The sequence below is a fragment of the Notolepis coatsorum genome (assembly GCF_963971535.1).
Source record: "Notolepis coatsorum genome assembly, chromosome: 12".
NCBI lineage: Eukaryota > Metazoa > Chordata > Actinopteri > Aulopiformes > Paralepididae > Notolepis > Notolepis coatsorum.
Genome location: NC_140176.1, coordinates 73,296,960 through 73,309,560, shown reverse-complemented (window position 1 = coordinate 73,309,560; position 12,601 = coordinate 73,296,960). Strand labels below are relative to the sequence as shown.

General features: G+C 44.9%; 1 protein-coding gene across 1 annotated transcript in view; it reads right to left on the bottom strand.

The window, feature by feature from the left end:
• The window catches only part of LOC311237910 (retinal-specific phospholipid-transporting ATPase ABCA4-like), a gene marked incomplete at its 5' end in the record, with an annotated part of 151,299 nt that overhangs the window by 34,768 nt on the left and 103,930 nt on the right, over positions 1 to 12,601 (bottom strand). Inside the window, 1 exon segment of the mRNA XM_084325884.1 lies at positions 11,532 to 11,709. Within this exon segment, the coding sequence (XP_084182010.1) occupies positions 11,532 to 11,709 (178 nt within the window).

The window sequence follows — 12,601 nt, the reverse complement described above, 5'->3', positions numbered from 1 at the left end:
AATGAATACAACAATATTAATTACTAATTAAGTAATTAATCAACCAATTAATTAATTACTAATACAAGGCAACACTACAATTAATCCACAACAAGGGACATAGTTCAGTACCCAAAACACAAGCAACTCACCCACCGTTCCTACGACCTGGGGTTCAAACTCCAAACCCATGTTACATTCAAAAAGGTGTAGCACGTAATTAAATGACAGTGACTGAAGATACACGGCATAACACAGCACGCAATGAAACTCACAAGCAGTAGTTCAAAACACGGCATTATATGTTAGCACGCAAAACAAATCACACTGTATTTAAGACACACAGCATAACACATACTGGATCAAAAAGGTCAAGCTCAATAATACACACAGATCCTATACTAGAGAATCACAGCAGACACTGCTACTGGACACTAGCTACAGGCCTCTGCTGAGACGAACCACCCACAAGACTAACCCTGTGGTAGGCATTTATCCCAACATACTGGAACAAACGCTCTTCAGTAACAAACCAAGAAATGTAACAAACCAAGTGAGGCAAAACCCCTTGTGTTACTCAACAAACAAAGTCAACAAACAAATTCTAATACAAACAGGTGCTCCATACAATCTGATTTGACTCACAAATAGCTTCTAAAACCTATACTGCAGTCAAAAGAAGGACTGCTAGGCCCACCACATGTCTAATCTAACAAAAAAAACACTTACATCAGGTCCTAACACACTAATTACATTTCCCCGGCCCCCTAACCTACCTATACTGAAAGCTAATGCACTGTAGACCTAGCTTTCTTCAACCACACCTGCTACCAGCCAAAGATCATATACCAATCACTTCTTTGACTGCCCCAGGAGTACGTGGTACACAGGAGGCTAACAACAGCCAGAAAACAATGAAATTACCTACCTGTGGTGTCCACTAAACTAAATATTTTAAAGCATACCAGTAGTCAAATCAAATTATAAACCAAGAGCATACTTACCTGTTTGTAGACCGGCTAGAGCCCCCATGTTACATTCAAGCCTAACATATGGCTCGTCAAGGCCTTGAATGTAACATGGGGGCTCTAGCCATGTTACGTATTACTTTCACATGGTGGAGGGATACTTACTGTCTGTGGTGCATATTCACATGGTGGTTACAGTAAGTGTGCTGTCACTAATTGGTGGTTTAATTGACACACTGTTTCTTCCTGTTTTGCTTGTGTTTAAAATGGCCGTTTTTTAATTGATCACAGGTGTGGTGATGAGGCACCACGCCCTACAAATGCAGTGCAGGGAGCAGTTGTCAAGTCTCCCCCACTTCACAGGAGATGTTGCAGCTCTCCAGCGTCTCACCTGCTCTCATTGTTTTTGTTGTACATTCGGCTTGTTCTTCCTTTTGCTATTAGTTTTGTTATTTAACTTTGGAGTCTGGAACACCCAGCTCCCACTCTTTCTGTCCATTTAGTTAGTTGTGAATAAATAGTTATTTTTGATACACTTTTGTCCAGTGTCCTGTGTCCACCACGTCGCATTCAAGGCCTTGACGAGCCATATGTTAGGCTTGAATGTAACATGGGGGCTCTAGCCGGTCTTCAAACAGGTAAGTATGCTCTTAATTTATAATTTGATTTGACTACTGGTATGCTTTAAAATATTTAGTTTAGTGGCCACCACAGGTAGGTAATTTCATTGTTTTCTGGCTGTTGTTAGCCTCCTGTGTACCACGTACTCCTGGGGCGGTCAAAGAAGTGATTGGTATATGATCTTTGGCTGGTAGCAGGTGTGGTTGAAGAAAGCTAGGTCTACAGTGCATTAGCTTTCAGTATAGGTAGGTTAGGGGGCCGGGAAATGTAATTAGTGTGTTAGGACCTGATGTAAGAGTTTTTTTTTAGATTAGACATGTGGTGGGCCTAGCAGTCCTTCTTTTGACTGGATTATAGGTTTTAGAAGCTATTTGTGAGTCAAATCAGATTGTATGGAGCACCTGTTTGTATTAGAATTTGTTTGTTGAATTTGTTTGAGTAACACAAGGGGTTTTGCCTCACTTGGTTTGTTACTGAAGAGCGTTTGTTCCAGTATTTTGGGATAAATGTCTACCACAGGGTTAGTCTTGTGGGTGGTTCATCCAGTAGCAGTGTCTGCTGTTATTATCTAGTATAGGATCTGTGTGTGGTTAGTAGTGATTCTCTAGTATAGGATCTGTATGCTTTATTGAGCTTGACCTTTTGATCCAGTATGTGTTATGCCGTGTGTCTTAAATACAGTGTGATTTGTTTTGCGTGCTAACATAAAATGCCGTGTTTTGAACTACTGCTTGTGAGTTTAATTGCGTGCTGTGTTATGCCGTGTATCTTAAATCACTGTCATTTAATTACGTGCTACACCTTTTTGTGGATACAGGGAAATTGGAGTTTGAACCCCAGGTCGTAGGAACGGTGGGTGAGTTGCTTGTGTTTTGGATACTGAACTATATCCCTTGTTGTGGATTAATTGTAGTATGGATTAATTGGAGTATTGCCTTGTACTGGTAATTAATTAATTGGTTGATTAATTACTTAGTTAGTAATTAATATTGTTGTTTTCATTTGTTGTCGTTTACTGAGGATAATAGAAAATGACGTTGGACATGGAGGATTTTGTTGCGAGGCCAACAGTGGCAAAGGTAAAAGAATGTTCTGACGATGAGTTGGTGCAATTAGCTGCTCATTATTCTATGTTGACGTTTGATGCAAGCCTGGAGAAGGAGTACTTGCAATATCAGTTGCTTGGATGTTTGCATTTTGTCATGTATCTTGACATATCCTTGTTGCCTATAGAGGAACAGAAGCAGATATTACTGCAAGCAATGGGTGAGTGTTTTGATAGATGGCACGCTGAGAGGAAACGAGGGGGCGAGGCCCAGGTTCTCAGTGCTCGCTTTCGCTCTATTCAAGTGGCTATAGGAGCTGTTAAAGTGCTAGCTGCGAAGGCAGGGCGAGCTGAGAGACAACGGGAGCGCGAGGCCCAAGAGGCTATCGAAGTGGCTCAGTATGCTGCTGCCAAGAGAGAGCGTGAGGGAAGAGCAGCTGCTGCCCGAGCCCAGGAAGCTATTGAGGTGGCACAGGAGGTACGTGCCCAGGCTGCGTTTGTCCGTGAGATGGCACGGCGTGGTTTGGTTATTGCAGGTGCTGGTGTTATTGAGGATTTTGGAATGCACACTGTGAATGTACCTCTGCATAATGTTGTTCCTGTTTGTGCCCTAGTGTCAGGCCCGGTGCTGAAACCGGAGGTGACATGCGTGCCAGATACTCAGGTGGCGGAGCAGTATCTCGGGGGCTTCCCAGCCTGTACGGTGGCTGAGGCCGCAGACGAATTGGAGGGGGAGAATGAGGAGGTTGAGAATGGGAAGGATGTTGCTAATTCATGTGGCACCATTTCTGTTGGTGTTTCTGATGTTTCATGTGGCACCATTCTGGTTAAAGAGGCTACGAGGCCAGAATTAGGCTGCCAGCCTTCCTATAGCTCTAATGTTCATGATGTCTCACTTGTCAGGAGTGATGATCCCAGTATGTCAGTTATTGGTTCTGATATTGTTTCACGTGACCACACTGACTCACTGCCAGGCACTGGGTATGCTAGGTATGCTAGTCAACCTAGTTACCTGTGTCCTGTGCAGCAGGAGCAGTCTTCACAACCTAGTCTAATGGGTGACGACCATTTTGATCGTGACGAAGTTGGTGTGTGTGCCACCGTTTTGTGTCACGACGATGTTACTGTGTGTGCCACCATTTTGGCTTGTGACAGTAAAAACAAATCGGGCACCTTTTTGTCATGACACTGTTGCTGTCTGTGACACCATTGTTGCTCATGGCAGTCCTATTTTTTGTGACACTGTTTTGGCTCATGACGGTGCAGTTTCTTCTGTCATTGTTGCTCATGACAGTGCTAATTTTTGTGGCGCCATTTTGGGTCACAGTGTTAATGAGTGTGACACCATTTTGGATCCTGACAGTGTTACTGTGTGTGGCACCATTGTTGCTCATAAAAGTGCTAGTTTAGGTGACACCATTTTGGATCCTGTTGATGTTATTTTGAGTGACACCGTTTTGGATCCTGACCTTGTTATTTTTTGTGGTGCCATTTTGAGTGGTGATCCAAATGTTTTTGTGATTGATGAGATGTTACTGTGTTCCAGAGACGGTGGTGACGTGCCTGTGGCGGTACATCCTGCTCTGGGAGATCATGGTTTAATGTCTGCTCCTGGACTGCCGGTGTCAGGAGGGAGGGAGATGGGCCCTGTGGTGGTACCAGGCGAGTGTGCTGATAGTTTTCCTGTTGGTTGTCCGGTGCGCGATGAGTTTGTTTTTTCTCAAGTGTGTGATTCCAGTTTGCTGTCTCCTTTTGACAGGTCGGTGTCGGTGGAGCGGCCTGTTGATGTGGAGCCTGTATTTTGTTTTCCTGTTTTCTGTCCTGGGCGCAGTGAGCTGCTGTCTCATGCTGACTCCAGTTTGTTGTCTCTGTTTGTCAGGTCTGTATCGGCGGAGGGACCTGTTGTCGTGAGTTTTTTGTTTGGTGGTGATGTGTTGGTGGGTGGATTGGCTTCTAGGCCTTGCGCCTCAGTAGGGGCTGAGTGGGGTTTAGTTGCCCAGATGTTTCCACTAGCTCCGCTCCATCCAGGCCCGGCTGGATACATTTTGGTGGGGTCTCGCTTGGGCGGGTATCAGGACGGGGTTGCTGAATGACAGTGTCGAATGTTCCTCAGTAGAGAGCATTCGACGGAGTTAAGGGTTGTGTTCGACAGGGGCCGACCCATTGTCACTCTGTGGTAGTGGCTCGCTTTGTGGGTCATAGTTTTTTTGGTGTACAGTTGAGTGTGACTCTTGACCGGGGCTCACACTCAACACAGTACGGGCTCTACACATGTTTGAGTGTGTGGTTGCATTTTTTTTTGGGTAAGGTTGGTAAGTATCCCCTTATTTATTTATGTTCGTTCTCTTGGTGATGGTTTATTTGGGCTATAGTTGGGAGAAGAACATAAATCTTCGGTGTGGGGGTGTTACGTATTACTTTCACATGGTGGAGGGATACTTACTGTCTGTGGTGCATATTCACATGGTGGTTAAGTGTGCTGTCACTAATTGGTGGTTTAATTGACACACTGTTTCTTCCTGTTTTGCTTGTGTTTAAAATGGCCGTTTTTTAATTGATCACTGGTGTGGTGATGAGGCACCACGCCCTACAAATGCAGTGCAGGGAGCAGTTGTCAAGTCTCCCCCACTTCACAGGAGATGTTGCAGCTCTCCAGCGTCTCACCTGCTCTCATTGTTTTTGTTGTACATTCGGCTTGTTCTTCCTTTTGCTATTAGTTTTGTTATTTAACTTTGGAGTCTGGAACACCCAGCTCCCACTCTTTCTGTCCATTTAGTTAGTTGTGAATAAATAGTTATTTTTGATACACTTTTGTCCAGTGTCCTGTGTCCACCACATCGCATTCAAGGCCTTGACGAGCCATATGTTAGGCTTGAATGTAACACACTGATAGCACGGAGACTGATCCTTCTTCACTGAAAGTCTTCTCATCCACCAAGCTGGACTCAAGAGAGGTGATGCAATACATCTCAAACTTGGAACAATTGAGACTCACAATTGGTGGTTCCTCTGATACATTTGAAAGGAATTGGAGACCATTTTGATCACATGAGGGTGAGGTTAAACCTCCCACCTCAGTGTGACCTTTGAATATGTGAGTTACATTTATTTAATGTTTTGTGTTTGTTTATAGTTTCATGGCCTGTCACAGAGAAGTAAGATATGGGTCTCTACTGAACGCAGCTGCCTGTTTTGTGTAATTTTTCCTTTTACATTTACATGTAGTCATGTAGCTGATGCTTTTATTCAAACATGTGAACAATAAGTCAACATATCTGGCAGCTACAGTAAGGGTAAGTGGCATTGTTTGTCAAACAGTGTCAAACTTGAGTTCAAGTTCAAGTTCTCAAGTTCTCAAGTTCTTTAATAGTTGTCATACAGAAGTACAGAATACTTTCATACAAAATGCTTCTTACTGTTACGCTCCAGAGACTGTGCTAGACAAGATAGTATCAAATAACATAATAACATAATATAGCATGAATTTAGAAGAAGAAAATGAGGTCACAGTGTTCGGTATAGACATATGTACAATGTTCTGAGTTACCATATAATATACAATACACAATACTATGCAGTGTACTAATGTACAGTACTATCTAGTGCAAAGCAGAAATGGGATGAGGTACAATTTTAGGTACAATTTACAGTAAGGTGTACGAGTTGTAGTGCAATCCTTCATCCATAAATATAAAGTGTGGGGAGTGGGTGCTACAGTGTGTTTGTTTAAAGTGGGTGTGTGCTATAAAGTGTGTGGAGTGGGTGCTACAGTGTGTTTGTTTAAAGTGAGTGTGTGCGTGTGGATGTGTGTGCTATGTGCGTTTGGTGGTTGTTGTTGTGTAGTGTTCATTCATTGTTCGTTTAGCAGCCTGATGGCCTGGGGATAGAAGCTACTTCTGAGTCTTTCTGTGCTCGCCTTGAGACTCCGGTATCGCTTGCCTGACCGCAGCAGTTCAAAGAGGCAGTTGTTCGGGTGACTGGAGTCTTTAATGATTCTCTTAGCCTTGCCCTTGCAACGCTTGTAGTAAATGTTCTGGAGGGTGGGGAGCCCCCCTCCAATTGTGCGTTCGGCTGAACGTGTCACTCTTTGTAGTCTGCTTCGGTCTTTTGCAGTGCTATTCCCAAACCAGGAGGTGATGTTGCCGGTCAAGATGCTCTCTATTGTACATGAGTAGAAGTTCTTAAGGATCTTCTGGCTGACTTGGAACTTCCTTAGGCGCCTGAGGAAGTAGAGGCGTTGTCGTGCCTTCTTCACCACACTGTTAATGTGTGTGGTCCATGTCAAGTCCTCGGATATGTAGGCTCCGAGGTACTTGAAGCTGTTGACTCTCTCAACCGGTGCCCCGTCGATGCTGAGGGGGCTGTAGTCCTTGACCCCCGACCTCCTGAAGTCCACAATCATCTCCTTTGTTTTGCTGACGTTCAGGGAGAGGCTGTTTTCCTGGCACCATCCCGCCAGGACCTTGACCTCTTCCAGGTAGGCCCTCTCGTCGTTGGCAGAGATCAGGCCCACCACCACTGTGTCGTCAGCAAATTTGACGATTGTATTGCTACTCCGCTGAGCCACACAGTCGTGTGTGTACAGGGAGTAGAGGAGGGGACTCAGAACACAGCCCTGGGGGGCCCCTATGTTGAGGGTGATGGATGAGGAGGTGCAGTTGCCTGCTCTCACCACCTGGGGTCTGCCAGTCAGGAAGTCCAAGACCCACTGGCAGAGGTCATAGCCCAAGCCCAGGTCCCTGAGCTTGGCTATGAGTATGGAGGGGACTATGGTATTGAATGCCGAGCTGTAGTCGATGAATAGCATTCTCACATAGTTCCCCTGCCTCTTGTCCAGGTGTGATGCTGCTGTGTGCAGCACATGGGATATGGCGTCCTCCGTGGACCTGTTGGGGCGGTATGCAAATTGCAGGGGGTCCATGTTGATGGGGAGGGAGGAGCAGATGTAGCCCTTTACTAGCTTCTCAAAGCACTTCATGGCTATGGAGGTGAGAGCTACAGGGCGGTAGTCGTTGAGGCAAGCAGGCTTGGATTTTTTGGGTACAGGGATAATAGTGGACTTCTTCAGGCAGGTGGGGATGACAGCCTGTTCTAAGGACAGGTTAAATATGTCAGTGAATACTGGGGCCAGTTGGTCGGCACAGACTTTTAGGACGCGGCCGGGGATGCCGTCCGGACCTGCTGCCTTCCTGATATTCACTTTTTTAAAGGTCCGCCTCACCTCATGCTCTGTTACCCTGAACACTGCGCCTCCATCATTTACATTTTACATTTAGTCATTTAGCTGACGCTTTTATCCAAAGCGACTTACAAGTTCTGTACGACAAGCCATCAGGAAGGGCACAACTCTATCAGCTGAGCAACAATGTTCATCAAAGTGTTGAGTGCTACAGTGTAGGTTAGTTTATTAGGACAAGTGCATGACAGTACGGTTAGTTAGGGTTAGATTTTTTTTTTTTTTTTTTTTTTTTTTTTTTAATTCAGATAATGGTTGAAGAAGTGCGTCTTTAGTCGACGGCGAAAGATTGGACGTGATTCGGCTGTCCTAACTGGGGTGGGTAGTTCATTCCACCATTGTGGGGCAAGGACTGAGAATAGGCGACTTCTCTTTGATGACCCTCCCGGAGCTTGGATAGGAGTAGGTCTGAGGCGGCCAGAAGATGCAGAGCGTAGGGGTCTTGAGGGTGTGTAGTTAGAGACCATTGACCGGAGGTAGGCGGGAGCGGTTCCCTTTGCCGCACGGTATGCTAGGTCGAGGGCCTTGAAGCGGATTCGTGCAGCAATGGGGAGCCAGTGCAGGTCCCTAAGAAGTGGGGTGACATGGGCCGACTTCGGTAGGTTTGAGATCAGGCGGGCCGCTGCGTTCTGAATGAGTTGAAGAGGCTTAGTGGCAGTGGCCGGGAGGCCAGCGAGCAGTGCATTGCAGTAGTCGAGGCGGGAGATGACTGTTGATTGGACGAGGAGTTGGGTGGCTTCTTTTGTCAGGAAGGGGCGTATCCTTCTGACGTTGCTCAGGAGGAATCGGCAGGTTCTGGTCGTCGCTGCGATGTGAGCAGAGAAGTTCAACTGGTCGTCGAGGACAACACCAAGGTTCCATCAGCAGCCGACCCCCCCCCCCCCATTGCCGAGGCTTGTGAGCTGGTGTTGTTATTACCAGCATCAAACCTCGCATAGAAGGTATTGAGGTCGTTTGCTAAGGAGATGTCACTGTTCAGTTTGAGGGAGGCGCCTTTGTAGTCTGTCATCGTTTTGAGCCCCTGCCACATAGCTCTAGAGTCAGCTTGTTCAAACTGGAGTTCAATTTTATCCCTGTAGCGCCGTTTGGCCTCTGACACTGTCCTCCTTACGTTGTGTCGCGCCACCTTGTGGTCATTCATGTTGCCTGCCACTAGGCCGTCATTGTATGCTTTGGTGCGCTCTCTCAGAGCTTCACGGACGGATTTGTCTACCCAGGGTTTTTGATTTGGGTAAACTTTCATTTTGGTAGTGGGGATTGTTTCTTTCACCCTAGTACAAACATAGTCCAGCACTGTCTCCGTGTAGGCATTAATGTTATCTGTGTCGCGGAACACAATCCAGTCTGTGTGGTGAAACACTGACCGGATCGTCTCTTCTGACGTCAGATCCCATTTCTGCACCTCTCGCGAGACTACGGGAGTACTTTTAATTCTCTGTTTGTACTTTGGTGAAAGAAAAATTGACGCGTGATCTGATTTACCAAAGCCACTATCAGAATGAGCCTTGTAGCCACCTTTAAATTGCGTGTAACAGTGATCTAGGATGTTACCGCCTCTGGTGTTGCAAGTCACATGCTGATAGAAGTCAGGCAATACCTTTCTCAGATTGGCGCTATTGAAATCTCCCAGTACTAAAATGGTGGCGTTAACGTTAGCCACTTGTATTCTATTTACCTCGTCGTGTAGTCTGGAGAGCGCAACCTTGTTGCTGGCTTGCGGTGGAATATACACTCCGATCAGGACGATCGCCGTTAACTCCCTCGGGAGGAAGAAAGGACGACACTTGATGGTTATATATTCCAGTTCTGGGGAGCAGTGGTTGGATAATTCCTTCACGTTCGTTGGATCACTCCAATTTTTGTTAAACATGAAGGCAATACCTCCTCCACGTTGTTTACCGGACTCTGATGACCGATCCTTGCGATGGATAAAGAAGTGATCCGCTGGTTGAATTGCGTGATCTGGAACCTCCGGTGTGAGCCATGTTTCGGTGAAGCAAAGGACATTGCAGTCCCTAACGTCTCTTTGATATTGAATCCTTGCTCGGATGTCATCCAGTTTATTGTCTATTGATTGTACATTGGCTAGCAATATACTGGGCAGTGGTGTACGGTGGCGTCTGGATCTCAGCCTGTTACGGATCCCAGCCCTCTTTCCTCGTCGTCTTTTCCTGGGCTCTGGGAACAAAGGGTCTGGTCCTAATCTCCGGAGAATTTCTTCAGGCCATTGATGCGGTTCGGAAAGCTGATCCAGCGAGTAATCCAGTTGGTAAGTTTCCCGTAATCCAATGTCTATGAGTGACTGACGGTCATATACATTAAATGCACCAACAGTTGGTACGCACAAAACTCTAAAAACTATAAATATTAACAAAAGTAAACACAGTCTCGACGGAGCGAACAGAGAGGCAGCCGGTCGGAGCGGCGCCATCATCTACAGTTGGTGACTTGTTCTTCACGATCTGTAAGTCACTCTGACTCTGACTCTGATTGAGTGTTACACTCTGAGTGCTTAGTAGTATAGACATAATAATAATAATAATAATAATAATAATAATAATAATAATAATAATAATAATAATAATAATAATAATAATAATAATAATAATAATAATAATAATAATAATAATAATAATAATAATAATAATAATAATAATAATAATAATAATAATGCAGGACCTGTCGCAGAGGTCTTTAATTGACATGCAACGACACTCAATGTTAGCGGCACACAGCGGTTACACACACACCGGAGCACACACGCATGCATTGTCTTTTTAGGATCGCCGATGCGATACTCCTCTGTGCTTAACCCATCCCGTCGTCCTTCCCCCCAAGGGCATCAGGGAGCAGATGAGGGCTGTGGCGTGAGCCACGCCCGGGGACCATCCAAGTGCTCCTGCCCGTCTTCGTCACAGACGCGACAGTGTTAGCGTTGGCGATCTGTTGTTGTGCATATTTTTCCATTGGGTTTCTCTTATTGGGGGGGGGGACCCTTGCAAGCACGGGGAGAACATGAAAACTCCACACAGAAAGGCCCGGGAGATCCCCCACCTGGGTACCTGGCAACGCGGAAACCTGGTCCCCAAGCGGGAATCGAACCCTGGACCTTCTTGCTGTGAGGCGACAGTGTTAACCACTACGCCACCGTGCCGTATAGACATAATAGACATAATAGTAGGGTAATAGTAGGGTAGGTAGTAGTAGTATAGGGATAGTAACATAGTAGATAGTGGTAAAGTACATAATAGTAAAAGACAGTAAGAAGGTTTTCTTTTTTTATTATATATTTCAGATATTAATTGAGTCCGTTTTTCTTTTGGTTGTTTGTTCTCTTTTCCCTTTCTTTCAATTACTTATTTTATCTTGTTTTGTGATTATTGTATATGTTTTCTGATTGTTGTGTTTTTTTATTGTTGTATGTTTTTTAATAGAAAATACCTATACAAATATATTTTTTAAATGATGAAGGTTCAGCACATTATGGGATACAATTAAAAGTGATTAGCCATTTTAAGATGTACTTTCAAAAGGAAACATGGATATCAAGATATTCTGTCCAAAAGGGATTTTGCAATGAAACCCTTCAGTTGTCTGACTCTTTATTACGATTATTATCGACATTCCACATGCGTACAGTATTCCAGAGGACAACAGGAAGTGAGGTCATTATGTAACGTACCATGTCCCAGAAGAAGTTTGCCACCCAGTAGATCACGGGGCTGACGCCACTGACAAACTGCAGGTGTTTGGCCTGGGTGACGCGCTCCTGGATGAGGTAGAGCACGAAGCTGGCCGGGACGAAGGACATGGCGAAGATCACACAGATCGCCACCACAGCGTCCACTGCCGTGCTCAGGCTGGAGAAAAGGACGGAAGAGAGGCAGCAGAATTAGGGCTTATGTTGTTGTTGTTTCTTTCAACCCTGGTTATTGTCCTGTATGTGGCCCACTTTTTAAACGCTGTCGCCCCTTTCCTGGATGTGTTCATGAATACTGATTCACTGGATTCAAGACACTTTTCTCCCCTTACTGTAAATGTACAGACTCAACCTTTGATACAAGAACTGATGATATGAAACATTAAAATGTGTTTCACATGCATTTTTTTTAGCACGTATAATATTGTTTACATGATTTAATTTAAGTAAAATACCTATATTTTGAGGTATGAAGTATTGTCTATAAACAAGTTACACTCTCCAGAATCATTGCGAATATAATGAATGTCCAAATAAATTGTGGATTATGACATTAAATGAAAATAGCTGAGCCCATTTCGCGAAGCAAAGCAACTACTTAAATTGACTAAAACATAAAAAAAAAAAAAAAAAGGAAATTAAAATCACAATCGCCCTGATCACCCAGAGCCAAGGATACAACATTGCATGATTTATACTGTATACCCCGGCCCTAACCAGACTCTCTCACTGAAAATAAATGAAGTCTCTATACCTCCCTCATCAGACAGGGACGTGCACAGAAATTTGGAGGGGGCTATTGCTCTGTTTTGGAAAAAGCCCCCCCCCCCCCCCTTTTCATTACAGTTTGTAACAGAAACTCGCTTATGGCCCACGCTCTATGAGGTGCTGGTCGCTGCGCAGTGGCGGACTCAGGCTGTTTGAAGGGCAGGGGAGAAAAGAAAAAAGGGGCACAACATGGGACCCCATGAAATAGTCTTCATCCTTGATTAAAATTTACATTATGTAGGCCTCGTCTATAGGCACCAGATTAAATGTATATAAGTTTTAAA